General features: G+C 39.4%; 1 protein-coding gene across 6 annotated transcripts in view; it reads right to left on the reverse strand.

Annotated features, from left to right (window-relative positions):
- The window catches only part of SLO2 (slowpoke 2), a 94,802-nt gene that overhangs the window by 58,728 nt on the left and 14,466 nt on the right, over positions 1-21,608 (reverse strand). For 2 of the 6 annotated variants that reach the window (NM_001103788.3, NM_001103789.3), the window contains exons 1-2: positions 14,181-14,265; positions 7,212-7,813 (exon numbers count right to left, since the gene is read on the reverse strand). The exons of the other annotated variants lie outside the window; for them this stretch is intronic. In NM_001103788.3, coding sequence (NP_001097258.2) covers positions 7,212-7,492 — 281 coding nt within the window. In that variant the 5' untranslated portion in view covers positions 7,493-7,813; positions 14,181-14,265. Of the gene's footprint in view, positions 1-7,211; positions 7,814-14,180; positions 14,266-21,608 lie in introns of those variants that run through there. 6 annotated transcript variants of the gene reach the window in all.

Consider the following 21,608-nt stretch of genomic DNA (forward strand, 5'->3'; position numbering starts at 1 on the left):
TGATATAAAAAATTACCCACGTAAAGCAAATAGCCGGGAAGGCAAAGCGAGAATTGGTAAGGACAACAGTTCCGCTATAACGGAAGCGGCACACGGATGCGGATGCGGATGCGGATTCACTTTCGATTGCACACTTGAGTCGAGAGTGGAAATACTTGAATGTTACGCCGTTCCAACGTACCTTTGGCTTTATCTTGGCCCATCGAAGTGCTAGGTGTGTGTGGTGTTTAAGATTTCGTGCGTTGTCTGAGGATTTTTATTGAGGCTAAGCTGCTTTTCGCTGGCCGACAATGAGGCCCAAAGGACACCGTATTGCGCGAGCGCGGCATTGGCAATAAATTCGAAACTTTCGGCAACTTGGGGTTCTCCTCAGGTGGATGCCCCGATAAATAAAGGCTCACGGGTCAACTGGCTGGTCACAGCTTCATTTATTTATGCACGTGGAGTTGTAGACAGCGCACAAATTCGCACGGAACTTTTATTGCCACTTGTATCATGCGGTGTGAAATTAAATATTTAACGTGATCTTGGTGATTTATTATTTTCGTCTTATTGATTTATGTGGGCCATGTGGAAAATAACACGGCCGCCTAGTTTGGCTACGATTTATGGCAGCGTTTTTATTTATGCGACTTAATTAAAACTAGTTACTATTCTCTACGACTAAACATTTAACTGCCAACTGCGGGCAGATGCAATTTTAATTAGCAATCCGATTTCCGTTACTAAAAATCTCGCTTTAGGAAAATGTCATCGACACACGACACGACACGAACAATTGAACGAAACTCACGAACGCACTCACGAACACTCGCTCTCTCGCTCACTCTTTCGGCTGGGCAGCGAGGGAAAACTCTAAAGAAAACTCTGGCTTCGGCGGCGAGCGTTCGAGGGAAATCACATGTTTCATGTGCAGAGTATAAAAACAAACTGAATGCCGATTCCACAATGCCGACCAAGCCGACCGACCAACTAACATATATTTTACCAATCCCGATGTTATGGAGTAACATCTCTGTTAGCCGGAGGATTTTCCGAGCGGGGAAAGCTCAAAGCTCCTCTGTTAACCGACTAACAGTGTGACCCACAATTGGGCCATGTTATTTAAGCCCGTTGTACTTTTTTGGGCCAAGTTCCCACATAACTCGCACTTGTCGAGGGAAATGGAAATAGAAATAAAGATAGACAGTCGTGCAACCTCAAAGTGCAATTAACGCTTGTTTATGGCGGCCCAGCCTCAATTCACTGCGATTCGTCACCCAACTCAGCTGTGAATTCGAGTTTCAGCTTTGCGGCTCGCCACAAATCACTTATGGGGCTGTAATTAAATTCACGCCGAGCAGCAACAGGTGTGCGGAAACCACAAGAAGAAGCTTGCGGCACTTCAAACTAAGCAATAAGCCGCAGAAGTACAAACTGCAAATCATAAATGTTTAATGAAAACAGTCAAAAGAAAATCCAAATATTTATCAGCCACCCATATTTTGATTTGAATTTAATTTCTATCATATTAACATTTATTGTATTAAAATTCTGCAATAATATAAAATATTTGAGCGTAATCACTAAAAAATACAATTTTGGTTTAACAAATTATTAAATATTTCAAATATTTTTGTACAACCTATTTTAAAAAAAATTGCTTAGCACATTTTAAAATGTTTCTGTGGTTTTATTAAATTTCTCATTTGATAGAAGGAGTAAGAATTAATCATTTTAATGATTTATCAAGGTATATGTTATTATATTTAGTTAGCACTCAAGGTCGTTCATGGTGTTTAGATAACTAAGCCTCACCTCATTCGCCACTAAATCATTTTTAGATAAGTGATATATAGGAATCCGTAGAGAAAAGCAAATAGATATTTGGCCTAAGCTCAAGCTGAGCCAATAAATCAATTCCAACCAAAGTCGGCCGGCACCAAAGACGCTTAAGGTTGGCACAGGCATTCCTCCTCTGAATTTCATTACGAATGCCAGACACAGGGACACGCAGCTGGATGGCCACTCAAGCCAAACAGTTTGCCAGGACGAAAGGACGAAAGCATCCGAGGACCAAAGGACGGCGGACAGGCATTCAAGTAGCCAGGATGGAACAACAAAACAAGGCAGCTGCCTCCAGTCAAGTCAAGTGGAAAACGGTCCTGGTGACAAGGGGGCAAAAGTGTGTTAACATACTAATATTCACTTTGCATCTTAATCGCAGTTGTCCCGGCCAAAGGATGTTATTGCATGGGAATGGGATAGCCGAGAGTCCGCACGGCTATTTCAATTGCTGTCTGTAGTTGATATAATCAACATTATGCGGACGTATTTATGCAGCTCATGTGGAGGTAATTTGTCGAACAATTTAACAGCAATGAATAACAATAAAGGCAGAAAGGAAGTTGATGATCAAATTGATAAGTATACCTTTGAATAATAAACGACATTATCTTAAACCCGACGTTTAAGATGCATTAGTTTATAAACAAATGGGAGTACTACAATATTTAGGCAACAAGATGCTTTTCAAACATTTAGTGTTTTAATATATTCAAATAATATTAATGCGCCATCTGTTGCTCTGTTGAAGAAATTAAAAACAAGTCTCCAAAAAAGCTTTACACAACCAAATACAATAAAAGCTGGCAATGTCCTTTGAAGCTCACTTTCCCCACAGCTTTCCCCCTTTGACTTCTCTCTCTCGCTCTGTCGAACTGTAAATTTTTTTTTTTTTTTTGAGCTTGAACTGCGAATAACAAGGTGAAGACATAAGCAGCACGAACACGTGGTTGAGGCACACGTAAGAGAAGAGAAAAGAGAAAGGTAGGTCATGAAAACTGAAAAGAGAACAGCGAAAACATGTGCGAATCATCGGCAACTTCCAGGAGCGGTCATTGCTTAGGCACAATTCACATTCAATGTAACTGACATTTTCGCTGGCCTTTTCCGTGGCATTTTTCCCAGCTTTTCCGGAGCATCATGTCCCTAGTTGACCTCCGTTGGCCTTCAGTGCTCCTGCTGCATTTGCAACTGCCCTCTTGCCTAATTGGCAATTTCAGTGAAAGCAAATTGTTGTGGCCGTTAATGTTGGCCTTTTCTGTTGGCTTCCTGTTGATATCAGACTAATGAATTTAACACACGCACATTCTAAATGTGGAAAATTAATTTAAAAATCTAGGCGATGCTTAGGTCGGCCATATCATGAACTTGTTGCATTAATGTTTTAATGAGACCTTATGACGCAACGAGGCGTATACGTAATGTGCGCAATGACGCGCGCCAGAAAGTATGCTGCACAAAACACATTAACCATCCAAGGAGCAATGCCTTTAAATGGATTTACCCTTGTGGTTATGAATAGCAAATCGCTTAAATCGCTTAACGGTTGCTGAGTAAGGACTTGCGACGGAGTGTGCTTGGGAAATGTTATTAAGTTGTTGAGCAAGGCAACGGGCACTCGATTTATCGAGTTTGCTTGCGGAGCAGCCGCATTGCGAACTAAGCTTTGCAAATTGCCAAGTCCATGAGTTCAGGGTGAAGAAATTTGTCGACTTTAAAATCATATGAACTGCGAAATTGAATGTATTATTCATAACCGACGCAGCATTCATCAGCAATAAAGTTGGCCAGCTTGGTGTATTTGCGCTCCTTAAAGTGTACATATTTTCTATTCTATCCACTTTGCTCTTCGGGCAAATAAAACAAGCCAATAGCATAATTCAAATTTGGACAAACTTTGTGGGCATAAGCAGAAATTATGTTAAGACATGGGCTTACGACTCACAAAGTACCTGTTGTTATTCAGAATGTGAAATAATTATTTACATTTTTTGAAATAATGAATCTGTGGACTACATTAAAAATCACCGAATAATTCTATCCCAATTTACTTAAAATTACAGTATTCCCAGATATACTCTTTTATGTCAGACTATTGAAATGACTTAGTAACAATATTTATATCGATTTATCAGACAATGTAGAAAATTCCCCCCCATTAACTGTCAAAACTGAAATGCCCAAGAGACAGAGAACACACAGGCTAAAGAGATTAAGCGCGCTGTTAATTGCAAACGAACAGTTTCACGTCGAACTTATAGATGTATATTATATACTTTGACATTGACACAATATATCCCAGAGTTTCGACAGTGCGAGGTATCAAACTCGCACGTAAAACACAATTAGGAGGCACGCACACAACGCAGGATATAAACATAACATAAACAATGCGAAAACATTAACCATAACACAGGACGCATCGCAGGCACTGCGAAATTCGCGCCAGGATGGGGGAAAACCAGGAGCTATACACCTGCAGGACCCACAAGATGTTTCGTCCTTCGGTCGTGATGATTTGCGGCATTTTTTATGATTGTTTTATGGGTGTGTGAGGGGAAAAATGAATTGCGGCCCACGACGAAAGCAAAGACCACTACGGAATGCCAGAAGTCATTTGCGAATTTCACGAATTCCTTTGAGGAATTCGCCGTGGAACAACAAAGGCAGAAAAAAGGTGTTTTCTTCTAGATAAAACATTATTAATAGCGCGCCAGTCAAGAGGCAACTCCTTGAGCTCCTCACAGACAAATAACCAAGTTCACACATGATAAAGTCTATTCTGCACACACATATTTTCTTACTTATACCTACCACAGTCGACGGAGAAAGTCTCACGTTAAATTAGACACTTTTACTCACCTGCAAAGAAAAGAAGAACAATTTATGAAACAATAAAATAAGCACTCGCCGGAAAATTCGGAAGTTTTGTTTCTTAAGAAGATTGTGCTGAGATTAGAGATAGGAAAGTGGTTTATGGATATTTTATTTTAAATTTATATTATAAATTATTCAGATTATACTCTTAATAAATCGCAGATTTGACACAGATTGGTCTTGATATTATACACAATGATTTCCATTATTTGTTGCCATCAGTTGGCTTTGTTGCCACAAAGTGAAAATATACTCAGACTATCTAAATTTTATTATATGTATTGTACTTCTTCAGCATCTTACGTGTCCAACGTGAGGTGGGTGTGACTAGAAACTAAACCTCTTAATGTTCTTCAATAGCTCTTGATATATGAGCTGGTGCTGGGTGGCGTTTCTGTACCGACTTTTATGGGCTATTGTTGAGGGATTTTTTGTTGTGAAGAGGTAAAGCTTTGTGTGCTTATGGCAATAAAATGGCTTAAACGGTACATAAGAGACTTGGCTGCGGATAGTTGAGATCTCAGCCACGAAGAGCCATTAAAGCGACGTTAAATCCTGTCTAGTAAGACCACTACCCCATTTTATTTTAGCCCGGTGATAATCATTCATTTCAATTACGCGCTCGCACATTAACTGAGGGTTGAATCCATTGCGAGACCGGGCTTAATTAATGGTTTTTCCACAGACCAAGCCAGGAGCTGAAAAGCTACTACCCATTGGTGTAATCAGCAATCAATGAGGTGCCGATATCTCTACACACCGAATTGAAGGCAGCACCGAGCATAATTGAGTTATTTGCACTAATTGGCATGCACAGACTGTCGACGTAAATTGGCTGAGCTGCAGGCGAAAGCCGCAAAAGTTTGCACAGCAAACTCACGAGCATCCTGGCTTGTTGGCCCCTGAATGACTCGAACTGCCACCCACCCGCATTGTGCCACTCATATTTCATTCAAAAATTTGTGAGCCAAGTTTCCGGCTGACACAGCTACGTGCCACATCCTGCTGAACAAACGCAAGCCACTTGCATTACAAACACGCTGGCCACAAAAATCAAACAATTGTTGAATCGGCCTGGATAAATTATGAATATAAAGATAGAAAAATCCTATGTGTGAACGTTTTGTTCACATAGTTATCTCCACTCATCTAATTCAAATTAGCACTTGGGCAAGTGGTAGTAGTCTGGATCCCTCCACTGCCATATCCAAATCCCATTATAGCCGTTTTTGGGCGGGCATACAATAATCACAGACAGCACTGGATAACAGGATAATAAAAGTCAAAGTGCTGAAACAAAATTAAATTGACCTCGAGGCGGTTCTTTCAAGCAAAAGCGATTCTGCGCGGGTGTCAAAGTTGATTCAAGCTTTTCCCAGACATTCAAGAGCAAATTTAATGGCTGCAGCACATGGTGTTCAGATTTAATTTGCGCATATTTGCCAGATTTATGGAAAACAATTATGCATAAATTGTGTGTTTAGATGAAATGTGCAGGTTTCGAATAGAACGATTTATGGTGCTTAAATCCGTGATAATAAAAAACTCATTTGTCGCCTAATGTCAAGCAGTGGAAGTAGAATCCTGATTATGCGTAAATGAAATGACCATTTACACAAGCAATTCGAATAGAGGAACATGCTTGATTTATAAAAAAAAATTATAGTTATGATTTTAATTATGTCAGTTTTTGAGCGCAGGAATTTCCTTTAAATATGCATATTTCTGTTATTTTTAAATTTTAATTTCCATTATTTGCTTATATGCAAACTTTTTACAGCATAAAGTTAAGGTGACCAAATCGGTATATTGTCTCATAAAATCAATGCCAACTTTGAATGGATTTTTCGTCCTTGATAGATTAGCTGTAATCAGATGGGGCTTATAACACTTTCTTGTGTGTCACGTACCCACAAAAAAAAAAGAAAATAAATCGCTTAGGGGATATTCACCTTTGTCAGGCCTTTATACGGATAAAAGCAAATATTTATGTATATTTCAACACACGCAATCAGCCTAAGAATACAAAAAACACATAAATTCGCCTGAAGGAAGGCCAACCAACTGAATACCAAGCCACATGGTACAAATCGCCTTGGAACTGTCTGTTCACACAGAGAAAACATTCGCATAATAAACACCACTTGGATTTCTAGAAACTATGCTTATGGAATCTGTATAAATTCATAAAAAGTCTATTGTCTTCGATGTCCTGGCGTTAATTAGACTAGGTGCTACACTGGTAAAAAGATCTTTCCAAAATGCAATACTATTGTAGTGAAGAAAAATATCTTATAACTAAATCACGAACGATATATTTTTAACATCGGCAATTCTTTCTGTTTTTCTACATTTTCTTCGTTTATAATGTTTTAATTGATGGGTACAACCGCATGTATACCTCTTTTAATTGATAATTTTTCCCCAGTGTACGAAATGCGACAACCACGGAACCCCGATCCGTGACCCACAAACCCTAAAACCAAGCCCAATTCGGAGCCGTCACTCACCTTTCATCCAGACGCATACTGCTGCGACTGATGTCACTCCAAACGGACATGGAACGCGGTCGCTGGAAAATGGACTTGGAGAAGCGGCGGACCGCCGGGGCGGTGGGCAGCTGCTGCGGGGGGTAGCCGGCCAGGTCGTTGAGGTCCTCGTTGAAGTTGACATTGCGCTGCAGGCGGTGATTGAGGCTGGGCGACGCCACCGAGGGCATCGAGTAGCTGCAGGTTTGATTATCGTCCGACATGGCCAAAGCGGTGTAGCTCACTTGGAGGTTTTGGCTCATGTCCTTCGGCACGGGAGGCGATTCGGGATATGTGTACGATTCTGACCAGGTCACCGGTTCTGACCAGGTCTACATAATTTAGCTGTGTTCTCACACTCGCGGCTCGTTGTCACTGCTTACTTTTCACATTTCCCGGTCATGTTTTGTATCTCACAGATGCATCTGCACCGAGCACGGTCTGCGGACTGCGAAGGCTTGTTTATTGTCTGGGCTCATGACATATCCGACACTTCATTAAGCACAATCAGCCCAAACAATTGGCTGTCTCTCTCCGTCGTTCGATCCCGCTCTCGTCTTTAGCCACATCGCTATATTCTGCAACTAAGTGACATTGATAAATGGATGACCCCCTGTGACCTCTCCACTGTCTCACACTCGTCGGCTGGCTAATTGAGTGCAGCCGACTTGCAGCACGCAAAAATTTGCAAAGTTTAGGGTTCAAACACCACTACGATCAATCAGGCAGCTATTCAATCAATCAAAAGCCATGACAATCTCTAAGTCACTTTCGAAAATCCCTACAACAAGCTTATACAAAATTATGGTTACCAAAAATTTAAAATATCATATTTTTAGTCGAAAATGATCTTAATGAATACGATAAAGCCCTCCCAATTTTATGCATATGCGTACTTTACTCTCATAATAATTGATGTAATGCTGTAAACTGTTTTTTAAACATATTCTATAAAATGTAACGTTTTAATAACCAAGAAGGAAAGTGAATTCTTTATACACCAAAAATAATTTGGTCTAAATGATTTACTTTATTTAAATAATCTTGTGGTACTAAAGAAAGGGAATGCCGCCTTGTTTTTAGCAAAAAGTTTCCATGTTTCATTTTATTAATTAATCAAGTTATGTTCTCCTAAAATAAGTTAGTTAACAGACCCTTTTCAAACTGAAATGAGCCCGGGGCGTGGCGAGCAGCGCTTCTCATCAGCATAATGAAAAATAAATTTCAAAAGGAGACACACCCACGCACACCCCAAAACAAAAAGCTGCAGTTTTGCCAGATGACGTAGACGAGAAATGAACAAAATTGAAAATTCTAGCGCCTCTTTTAAGGACACTCCCATTTGTCGGTCCCTTTTCTTTTACTACAAAATTAACTCTGCTCCCTCGTTATGCTTTATAAAGAAACATTTTATTGTACTCTTCTCGGCTACTTGAGTTTTATGTTTTGTGCCCAGCAATTATTTAAAGAATTTCTTGGCTTAAAAAGCTCCCCAAGGTCATTTGCATGCTAAGCCATAACTTGGCCAACTAAGTGTCGCAATTAACAAATGTAAAGAGTGCTTAACTGAAGCCACGCCCACTTCCTCTTAACAAAAACTCAAGTGTTGCACGCGATTTGCCAGCCAAAGTTTACCATAACCAAGACATTAAATGTCCCAAAGTCAAACGATATTGAGTGGACCGGATTTTTGGTCACAAACTTTGTTTTGGCGACATTTGCAAGGTCATGATTACAAACGTATTTTACATAGCATACTTTTTGGGTGCCAGCCAAGCCCGTAACAAATAAAAATGTGAAAAATACACAAATCTAGCAAAAGAAAATATTTGCATTCAGAAGAACCGAAAGCGAAAAAATCAATATTGGATAATTTCTTTTTAGATTATAATTATCATGATTATTTAGATCAATTTCTGTTTTCTTTCTACGACGTGTAGGTGAACGATTTTATGATTTTTAATAATTTCACTCATGACACTTATAATCACTTATAACTTTAACCTTTCTTTAAACATTATGGTCTGTATTTCTTATATCTGAGGACCTTTATATCCTTGCATGCCTATCAATATGCACATACATAATATAATTCTGGAAATAGACTTTGGCCTTTATTAGCTGACTGTGGCCCCAGAACAATTCCCCTGTCTAAAATTCGACGCACATGAGCAAAGTTGCCTCCTTATCAATTAATGAACTTTCTCACCCCGAGTCCGGAAAGCAGGAAAAAAAAAGGCCGGATTTTTCCTGGAAAAGTGAAACATATGACAATAGTTCCTTCCTCTTTATATCACCACAGAGAACACTTATTGTCGGTGCCGAATAGGAAATGTCTTTCAAAATGGCTGACAAACAGAAGTTCTGTAAACATGCGGGAATTGTTAGAAGGAGCCTGATTGGCAAGGGGACACAATAAAAAATGTGTTGGCCTACCATGTGTTGGCCATAAATTAAATGGGCGAAAAACAAAGCAAGCGCCCGAAATGAGCACATAATATATGTCGACATGTGCGCAAACAGTCGAGACACACCTTGGAGGGAAATTCGCTTAAAGCTAAGGTGTGAATCCGCTTTTCAAGAGCGTTTTATTCTAGCTTGACATCCAATGTGAGCCCATCACAATGATTCTGTGTGATCTGCTCGTTTTCTGAGTCCCATCCCCACACCATTTGCATTTGAAATGAATATCCCCCTACTAAGGGGGTCAAGAGTTGTCAGCTGTATCTTACCCTCATCAGCAGCGCTTTGAACCCAATTCTTGCACAAAGCGTGACCTTTTCCCCCATTCAAATGGTAGAGGAAGAAAGGTCACTAGATGTACAAAAGGCTTGAATGGTTAGTTTATTAAGTATTTATGCGAACATTTTTTTGAGTCTAATAACTTTATTATGTTTTTAAAGACTTTGTATCGCTTCCTATTAAATCTTGCCTTTGCCTCAAATATTAAATATCACATACATACATAATCAGTCTTTAAAACTAAAGGAAGATTATTGCTTGCTTTTGCTATCACAAAGCTTCTTTAATCTCTTTCATCAGCCAGCTTTTCACCCATTTTCTTTTCATTGCAATTCATTTTGCTCTCAATCTCTAGAATGTTATAACATTTTTCCTTAATTTTTGGCCAACATCCATGAACGAGTTTTGTTTTTCCCTTTTCCGTTCATTTTCCCTTTTACGGCGCTTTTCCCAGCCAAGTTGAAATTGATTTGTGGCTGCTGAGAAAAGTTTAACTTTTTGCGGTCGGGAAATTGAATTTTTATTTCCACTTTCCCATGCCATCTTTTCTGTTTGCATCTCGATCTGAGGAGAAAAGTTATCCAAGAACCACATATTCCCGTGTGTTTTCACACCTGCCTAAAAAAGGTTTAAATTAGCAAGTCAAACAAGTTTGTTCGCCGATTCAAGAAGATATTCCCTATCAAAAACTTAACGTTTGGTTTAGCATCCATGTGAACATTGTTATTGCACATTCAAGGCAAAACTTTTGACCAGCAGAAGGCAAAGTTTAGAAATAGCTTTCACAAGTAGATGCACATTTGTATACTAAAGTTGCTAACCGAAACTGACTTTTACGTTCATAGATAATTTAAATTCCTTAATATTAAAGCGGAATCCAATTTTCGTAAATACCTTTTACAAGTATATGCGCATATTTTTATGTTAAAGTTGCTAACCAAAACTCTCTTTTACGTACATAGATATTTTAAATTCTTTAACATTAAAGCTGAATCCAATTTTCCTTGTAGAACTCAAAGAAATATTGGCAAATAACGCTGAATAGAGAGTAGTAAATGGCAGCAGAAATCACTTTCCTGCCAAAAAAAAAATCTGAGAAATGTTGGAAGGAGTCGACGATGAAATATCTCCCCAACATACCAGGCAAATAATGTATAAACAAACTGTCCGCCTGCTGAGTGGGCGTGGGTCCAGATTCCAAGGAAAAATCACAAAATTGCAGAGGACATACAGTATAGGTTAATACAGCGTGATAAGTTGTCTGTGTTATACATTTAGCCAAACAAACAACCAGGAATTGAGTCAGTCTGGGCACTCAAGCAATTTTTTTCTGCCACAACCGTCATCACTTATCAGATAAAAATAAGCATTAAGATGTTTTGGGGGACCCAAAACAAATGTCAACCGCAAATGCTTGGGGCAAAAGTTGAGGCAAAAGTTGAAATGTTTTACCAGAGAGAGATTGGATTATACGATTTTATTTGTTAAAGACAAATTTTGCCCCAGAACCCAAAAAAAAGTGAGTACCAAATAAGGTAAAGTAAATAAAAACAAAGAACAACAAATTTCCAATTCAAAAGTGTTTATTTAACAAAATTTGTTATGAACTTATATGTGCCAGAAAGTTATTTATTCAAATAAGCATTAATATGCGTTTTAAAAATCTGTTAGGCAAATGGAATTAGCCATCGGTTGCTTTGATCTACCACAAACAAGCCCAGTTTTCATTTAATGTCCGTAATTCCGACAATGCCAAAATGTCGCCAAATAGCACAAAAACATTTTCTGAACCCTGAACTTTGGCTCATTAGTCAATTATACGAGTGGAGCCTGGCGATGTCATCCACTGAGGGAATCCCTCAGAGTGCCAAGTAAATGAAAAAGTAATCAATCTAAATGGGAGCATGGCAAAATCATCCCTAGGACAACAAGTGGCAATTGGCCAACTATAATTAATCTCAGAAGGCGCAAAAGCTATAAATTTGCCTAACTGCAGCAAGTTCCGGATGGGAATACAGATACTTTGTCTATAAATTTGGGAGCCTCTGTTTAAGTTTCAAAGTTGTTCATTTGGAATGCATGGGAATGGCTGCATTGAGTTGGCCGAATGATTTGCGCATATATATTTCATAGAAGAAGTGTGCAAAAGTTCTAAGCCGTATATTTCAACCTACCCAACCTTCTGTTTTTTTTTTTTTTTTTTTTTTGTTGTGTGGCCTACTCGTAGATTAACTCGACCTTTTGCCAGCCTCTGGCCAAAATCGCCCCTTTCCACTGGTGATGCGGCGTTAGCCAGGGATTAGCGTAGGCTGTTACATCCTGTTTCGTCCCCGCAGCCTGGGGGCCTACCCAACGGTCCAAAGGTCTCAGCCACGTAGCCACAAAAGTTTTCGCCGCACTCCCCTCGTTGTTGGCTTTTTTGGTGGTTTTTCTCAATTTTGTTAAGCTTTCACTTTTAGCTTTTTAAGGTATTTTCCCAGCTTACCCAGTCACTGAACTGGCTGCCCTTCTGTTTCCCTCATCTTTTTAATTTTCCGATTACTCCTGCAGAAAATGAGTAGGGAATTAAATGCAAAATATTACTCATACGCCATGTGTGCCGTTCGCCTTTAAGGACTTTTACGACCCTCCTCATTTATGTCCTTCTTGCCTTCGGTTAAGCCAATATAGGTTTGTTTTTTATGTTACTTTTATGTTTATTATTATTTTAGGTTTTGTGGGTTTTCGATATCGTTACACTTTCCCCTTATTCCGTTTGCCATTTATTTTATTCGCCAAGAGAAAATGCTCGATTATTTATGACTGGAGCTGACTTTGTTTGCGGGAACATAAATAAGTTTGAAAGTGCATTAAAATATAATTTGATTTTACTCTTTAGGCAAAATGAAATCAAAGAACAAATAAATTAAAATCTTTGTTTGATGTTTCCATATATCACGATAAGACCCCTTATAATTTGAACATTTTTTTTTTATTTACGTATAAATTAAGCAAAAGAATATGTAATTTATTTGCAGCTGGGCATGATACCAAAATACATTTAAGTTTTACAAATAAATTTGCAAGTATATGCGATATTATTCAAACCATGTTTTGTAACTTTACAAGAACTACTTCTTTGTAAAATTCGCCTAGATGAGCAAAGATACATCTTAATTATGCAAAAAAAAAAACTTTATTTTGTTGAAAAAACTATCTACGTTAAATTATAAGTTTCAAAATAGTTCTGATACTACCAAGACCTTTGGCCACCTAATTAACTTTGGCTTCGCTTACTCCCATTTACCAAAACAAGTCACAAAACAGGGTCTGCACATCGCCGAGTGGCTTGATGAAAGTTAAAGTAAATATATATAATAAACTTAATTGGTATGCAAATTAGCGCTGCTTGGCCAATTTCCCCTAAATGGGCGGAGCACAATATACAAAGCAGCCTGCTGAGGGTCGACTGCATCGATGGCAGCGGACGGAATGTGTCATAAAACCTAATTGAAAATTTCAGCCACGAACTGACAACAATCTGTGTGCGGGTGGGTGTGGCAAGAAATATTGTCGAGTGAGCGCCAGATAAGCAAAATAAACTGCAGCATCCCATGAGCCGTGGTGGCATGAAGCTAGTTGCAATGGCCAAAACGAAATGTGTCAAGGCGTTTCGGAGGCAACATACAACAGCGAAATACCTGCAGGGGCCTTTCACATAAGCAAACACGACAGCATATGTAAAAATAAAAATGTTCACTTGAAAATAATTCGCTGCACTTGGTAAACAATGCCAAGGGACGACGGGGCGGATCGATTTTGGGCGAAAAAAAAGGAGTAACTTCAAACGCTGCGCAGGAAAGTGGGCTAAAAAGTCTTCGTTTGCAGCCACGCACTTGAAGGCATTCTCGACTTCCCGCACAACTTTAAACTCTCACATTTTTTACTGGTTTTCAACGTATTTTCGCTTTTTCAAGCAAGTTCACATATATTATCATTACTTTCCCACGAGCCCAAGGACACACAATAACTTTCACTCTCTGCAGCCCAGCCTTCGTTTTATATTATATATTTTTCCTTTTTTGGCCTGACATTTTCCACTAATTAACACAACAAATCCGGCGACACGTGGGCGATGGCCTCGTTTGGCCCACCACAAATGCGAGCAAGATAATGCCGTTCAAATACACTCTGATTAATTCGCGAAGGTGACAGTCGCGCACACCATACCGCATATATTCAGCTCGCTTTCGGGTATATATGTCTCAATTCGTCGTCGAGGCGTTCTGCATCCAACTGGCAGCACAAACGAACTGAGGCACTGCTACCAATCTTTTCGTAACTGGCTCCAGCAGGCGTCCAAAGTCACGCACCACCAGGAGCAGGACGACCCACCAGGCGTCACTGTGTGCGTGCATCTGTGTCTTGGTCCTTCGAGCCCGCTCTTAATCGATGCTCTTCTGTATGTCAGCTCTCTTAAGCGGCTGTGAATGCTGCACGCAGTTAACTAGAGTTGTCAGCTGGCAAAATCTGAATATAGTATAGTCAAATAGCTTAGATGCGAAAATCACTATTTAAATCAAACTTTGATCTCACTTTAAAAACGTCTGTAATAAAATATCTTCAATGAAATATAAAAGATTAGTAAATAACCTAATATTTCCGATGAAGTAAGTAATATATACAAAAGAAAAATATAATCATAAATGAATTAAGGAATCTGTGTAAAAACAAGATCATATCATATTCAAATCTTATTTATATAGCACTATTATTTTAACCCGTTTATTTTAAACGAATACTATTAAAATCCCTCCCTGTTTTGGCCGGTGTATTACCATTACTTAGTGGGCCTCAACTGCTGGCCAAACACGTGTTATATAAGAAACAAAGAAGCGTAAGAGCAAGCGTTTTCCTCTCCGGCGCTGAGAATTACAATTTTTGCTCCCGCAACAATTTGGCGCCAAAGAAACGTGCGAAATTGGAACACGAGGATATCCGTTCCGTTGCGTGTAAACATTGAAGCTTTTCTGTGACGTCAGCTGCGGCCTCATGACGTCAGATGAACTGAGCAAGAGAAAAGTCTACAAAACAAAAAGGGGAACGGAAGAGCGACAAAACGCCATCTGTGGGAAAATCTGTGAAACTAACCGGCCATGTTCTGTTGAAGTTAAAACTGTTAAGGATCCTAAATTATAAGGAAAGACAAGTCCCCGAGGCGTTTTACAATATTTTTTTATATTTCAGGCACGTTTCAACTAACCACTTTTAGTGGCTAAATAGACGTAGAAATGCCTGCATTTAAAAACTTCCAATCATACTAAAAGAACCAGAAGGCGAAATGAGGTGCAGGAGCAATCGAACCGCCATCAATTCATTTGGGAATTCAAAAACATCAAAATACAATAGGTTCCCCCACTTACTTTTGCGTATAATGGAAAGCGTATTGATTTCCATAAGTGATTGATGAACCCGAATTCTATGCGACCCGCCACTAATATATGTACATATGTATATGTACACATAAACCAAGGTTTATGGACTAAAACAAAAGTGCAACTGACAGCGGTTGAGTGGATGGATGTGGGTGTTCAGGGCGCTCTGGAATCCTTCATTCTATATGCAAATCCACAAACTTCTACTGCAGCCAGCTTACTATCGAAAATGCATTAGAATCCGCATTAATATTCAGCATAATCCAGCTTTAAAATTGGTGAAAGGATACGCTTGGGATGAACATTTGAAAACCTATTAAGGCTTAAACAAGAATCATTGAAATCTATTGAAAGATTAATTTCGATTATAAAAGAATCCAGACTCGGTAAATTACATTTTTAAAAATGTGTCTTTAATTTAGTTTCTACTCAAGGATATCTTAATAAATATTAAATTGGTAAGCTAAATTTCCCTTCAAGCAAGAAGTGTAAACTATATTAAATCTATTGCTTCGTTGAAAGAGCAAAATGACACGTTAAGGCCTATTCACCAAATTTCATTAGGACCCCCATTCATATTTGAAATAGTTTGCATTACAGGCTGTTAGGGTCTAACAAAAAACTTTCAAAGGGTTCGCTACAGCTCAAAGATGTCCCCGACTGGATTACACATTCCGGTCAATATGTGGAGCCCAAATGTTCCCATTGACACGCCAAGGAGCGCAGGACAAGGGAAACCTCAGCAAACACTGCACCCGAGTGTTAGCAAATGGAGATCTTATGTGCCCATATACAAGTGCGTGTGTGGGCTGGAAATTTGTTGTCAATTTCCGGCAATTTGTCGTTGGCAGCCAAATCATTGTGATAAGGGCCAAACGAAGGCAGCACCAGCGATGATGGCAGGAGACCAACACATCCTGTAATGGATCCGCACGGCCTGGCAACGCAATCAACACAACATAATATAAAAGTAAATTAGAATGCTGAGATAGGGCGAAGAAAGCAGGAACTTTGGCGGGTAACTTGTTTCGCCGCTAAATGAGAGTCAAGTGCGAAAATGTGAGTGTGAAAGTGAACGTGAAAGTGAAAGTGGTGGGAGAAAGTGAACCAGGCCATCGAGTCACTAGCTGATGGGCCAAATTGAGTGTTTTAGCCACCGCCTCCGATGGCAGCTCGCTTGTCAGGTTGTTCCAATTATGCCAGAGTTTAAGAGCCCTCTGATTGCTTAATCTTGCCGGAATGCATTAGTGTGTCAGCCCAGTTAGCACGTACGCACTTCTTGCCAGCGTAATTAAAATGTCAAAATGAATTTACATGCCACATTCCTGGGCAATACAGGACGCTTTAAGCCAAAAGAAGAAAAAATGACAATGTCTGTGCCTATCTTTTCGTTTGCGGTTTGCCGTCTGTCAGCTCCAAACAATTGAGAAGAAAAGCAAAAATGCCCCAACAAAAACAACCGGACGAACAGACAGAAAGATAGTGCCAGGCAATGATGCAAAAGTATTTCAACTGCTCTCTGAATAAATAGAAAGCGACCAGAGATGACCAGCAGAGACAAGACATCGCTCACAAGCAGGCCAAGAGATGCAAAGAGAATATTCCACAATCCTGTTGTCAGGCAGATAATAAACAATTAAACGATACCCTTTGCAAAAGTAGAACACATTTTTAAATAACTAAGCAAGCATTTTGAAGAAGTAAACAAACTTAATTTAGAGGGTATTTGTAGTCAAAACTGATTTGAATCGAATCACTCAACTTATGACGGACTTATTATGCATATCGTCCTTAATAGCGCTTAAGGTTTGCAAACTAACATTTTTCATAGTCATTGTAGTAATGCTAGATGCTACTCTTAAAGTTAACGTATATTGCTATGTTTTTTCCCGATAAAAGATATCTGGTACCTACGTAAGCAGATTTGAAGTTTCCATTACCACCCACACTCAATTTGGCTACTGTGAAAACCACATTATTGAAATTGAAAAGGGAAGGCCGAATAACACAAACAGATCAAATCTAAAACCAAAGACCTTCCCCACTGTGCGTACATGAGCTGTGACCCTGTTGATACGGGCAACCGAAATGACTTGGGACATTAATATAAATAAATTGGCACAGCGTGGCAAAAAAAAGGAATATATAAAAAATATATAAATGTCAACAAATAAGTAACTGTGATATTTATAGCCCCCCCCCCCCCCCCCCCCCCCCCAAGAGTCCAGTGATATGAGGAACTTTAGACAGCAACGTTGAAATATTCGTACAGGAATTGCATTAGAAGAGCATTCTACCTCTGGGGATTTCGAACAGAGATTGCATTTCAGGCAGAAGACAGGTTATGCCTCCCTTCTACTGTCTATTTAAATTATGGAAAAATGCAGATGTGCTTACATTAGCAGACACATATTTCAAGATGTAATAAATGTTGGGAGTAAATAAAAAATTAACAAATTCCAAGCACATAGTTTATTCACAGATAGACTCAGACTCAGTAGCTGTGCTACTTATGTAGAATATTTTTACCCTTCACATACTCGTAGGCTTCAAATTTAAAGGCACTTACATAATCTCTTTAAACTTGAATGGATATAAATAAGAGAGGATCCACTTAAATGCCTATTCTATTGGCCTTTTCGTAGATAAATGTTTTGAAATACACTTTTTTCCACTGACTAATGGATAGGACATTTGTTACATGTAACAAGCTGTGTAATTTGATGTTTGTAAAAAAAAGGTACCTTTTTCATTCGATATTAATTAAACGAAAATATGTATAAAAAGTCAAACAACTGAAAGGTCAGCAGAATGCTAAACTCGAAGCTAAACTTTATTTGGATTGTATCCACAATTCGATGTATTATATTCCATCCTTCCTTTCTTAAAAACTAAGAGCACACATAAATGTTTTATATTTGGCAATACTTTATTTTTAGCAAGGAAGACGAAATGCCGATGGTGCAAAAGCTTAAATTATTTTCCCAATCGCTTCGAGCTCACAGCATTCGACACGATTTGGCTTTTTTCATTAGTGTCAGGCTGCCAATGAATCGCAGGACGTGAAAATCGTGGAAATGCGGAAAACGCAGCTGCTGCCGACTCGTCTGGCTCATCAAAAGATTGAAAGGCACGGTTTCGGCGAAGGGAATATTCGAATGCCTAAACTAAATTGCATATTTATGCGAGTCCTGCGAGAGGAACTGCCTGCCACTGAAATACTGATACTGAGATACTACAGCAAAAGGAAAGGAAAGGAGGTGCTCTCGCACTGCTGGCATAAATTATGTAACATTTCACGTATTTCCCGTTTTTATTATACTCATACTTTTTCATTTTTGTTTCGTTTTTTTGACGGGTCGTGGCAGTTTTTCCGCGAATCGCGACAATTGCCAAAAACGTCAACCCAAATTTCTGTTGTTTGCCCCTGTGACTGTCAATATTTGTTTTTGTTCATGTGTGTCCTCCGACTTTTGGGACTTTCAGCGAAGGCGTATTTTTGGTTACAAATTTTGATTGACACATAGAATTTAGTTTGAATTCTGTCCAGGCCCCAAACGTGGCGCATTTCCTGTCGGATCAATTAACTGAAGCTTCCCGCAAATCCTGCGCCCCACCTCCCCACCCTCCCCGCACACCATACCCATTTATCCAAGCTTCGTGCTGGGCGAATCCAAGCCAGTTGCAGAAACCGAAGCCAAAATAAAAAGGAATCGCAAAGTAAAGAAATGGAAAGAAGACGCTGGCCAGCTTGCTCAATTATGCAAGGACGAAACGTGCCTGGAACTTTGTTAAAAGATACACCGAGTTACAGCAAAAGCCCCATTTGGTGGACAACATTAAAGGTGTTGGTGCTGAAATCATTCATGGTTCATTTCATGGACAGCGGCTCAATAGGAAAATCAAAGTAGAATTTTAAATCTTGCGGGCACTTTTTATCATGCTGATAGTAGCTAAAAGAGCATAGCGTGTACTCACTGTACTAACACTGAGACCTGCCTTGTTGAATTTTGAATAAGACTCCAAGCAGGGCGCCCAAGAACCTTGAGGTTGGCTGGGGAAAGTAGCAGGCCCGCTTGAGGGCTAATTGAACGCCATTTGGTTGGACAGTAATTGATGTATGAGTCAGCCATGGATATGCCCGGTCAGGCATTGGGGTATACTCTTCCGGGGACGTGGTGTTTCCAAATGTCAACCTGGAGGGCGGACTGCTCCTCCTTGAACTGTTTCCGTTCCGAAATGTTTTGCGTTTCGCACAATACAACTGACAATGCATTTCGGTGTCTTGTTGTTGAAACCTAAAGCGATGGTCCATTAGGAAATTGCGCCATAGATGGAGAGGGGAAAGAAATCAGATGACGGGGCAGTCAAGAGGTCACCGAAGGAGCAATGGACCAAAGGATTTCCTACCTGCCAGCAGTGAACCAAAAGTGGAGGACCAACATCGGAGAGTTCTCCAGTTTAAATACCATGTTTTTTTCTTTCTGTGTACACCGGCCACGCCCACAGTCAACGCCTACCTCAAGAGGGACCAAAGTGTAAACAAACCCGTTCTTCCACAGTGCACTTTGTCACAAGTGGACAACGACAACAACAGCGAGCACATCAAGGAAAATGAAGGAAAACTTTACCTCTATTTACTTTTCTGCTTTTTTCTCTGCTCTTAGCTCCTGTTCGATACTGTAGAACACTTTTGCTGGCTGGCCAACTGTTTGCTTTCACTTTCCACGGCTATTTTGGTAGCACTTTTATAGGCCCGATGGAGGTACACATATTCATGTGTGTGAATGCAAAAAGGCTTAGTTACAGAAAAACAAAAATAGATCCTCAAAAAACTTAACAGCTTAAAACTATAATAAAAACTATATATATAAATAGTACAAAATATGTAAATAAGATATAAAAAGTCTTTGTTCTTTGGTGTTTGTAGCCCCACTCATTACCAAGCAATTGGGCTAAATGCATTTGCCCTCTCTTTACTTTTCGCCTTACTTTCGAAACCGAAAACCTTCATTTAATTTTAATTGCTCAAAAGTGGAAGGAACTCGATGACAATTGAAACTCTTTGAGGTTTCAACCACCCAGCGATGCCTTCAATTGCCGCAAATGAGCTGCGAACATTGAGCATTCGTTTTATTTTCCCAAGCAATTAGAGTCCGATTTCTATAATGGTGATTGTGTGGCTACCAGCGAACGATACTTAAGTGCGAATAGACATGATTTTGAGTCGGAAAATTAAATTACATAGATAGAGATTTAAGACTACGACTGTTTAAATAGACAAATTGTATATATTAACAAGGTGATTATAAGTATTCTATTTCTATCCGTTAATTAAAAACACTTTTTTTTAAAGGGAATCATATTACCAGCCGGCTTTTGTGTTTTAATGAGCCTGTTTAAGACGAAAGCAGTTTTCTGGCCTTAAGCTGCTACATAAAAATGACTTCCGACATTTCAAGTTGGTCAGCATTTTGTCATCAGATACTAACAAAAAAAATGCTGGGGTTTCTATCTAATTATGGTTTCTAAGGTCCCCAAAAACAGATCTTGGATATATACATACATGCTAAATGCATATATTTATTTATTTTAAAATATAATAACGCGATTGGTGCGGCAATTAATAAAAAAAAAAAAATTAAACACACATCGCAGGAATTGTGTCAATTATTTAAAGCCAACCAAATGCATCAATAGCGCTAAACTAAAAATGCCACAATCACATTTTTTACTCACTCACAGAAACAAAACAACTCTTTGCGTATTTTATGGTTCGTCAATATCGCAGTCGACGAATCCATCAAATCGAAGAAATTACTAACGCATCAGGTGCGTTGAATACATATATATTTTTCCATTTCGCTGGCGCCCCATTGTTTTTCTCAGCCTGTCAGGCCAATTGCCGCAAAATGGCAGAGCTAGCCAGAAATCCCTTTAAAATTTGCATAAATTGAAAGCCACCGTAAGCGGTTTTAATGCCGTCAGGATTGTTTTGCCTGCTGGCCCGAATCCTGATTCAATCCGACAATCAGTCGTAGCATTCCGACAGTCAGTCGGTCCGCAGTATCCTTCACTTCCACTTGGCTTGGCTTGGCCCGATTCGGTCCTGTTTCGTTTCGATTTCATCCAGAAAGGATATCCGCTTGTGTGGGCTGCGCCTCCTGGCCTCCTCTCGTCTATCTGTTCTGCCCACCTTTGCATACCTGGTTCCCTTTTCTTT

This window comes from Drosophila melanogaster, chromosome 2R, assembly GCF_000001215.4.
Source record: "Drosophila melanogaster chromosome 2R".
Lineage (NCBI taxonomy): Eukaryota > Metazoa > Arthropoda > Insecta > Diptera > Drosophilidae > Drosophila > Drosophila melanogaster.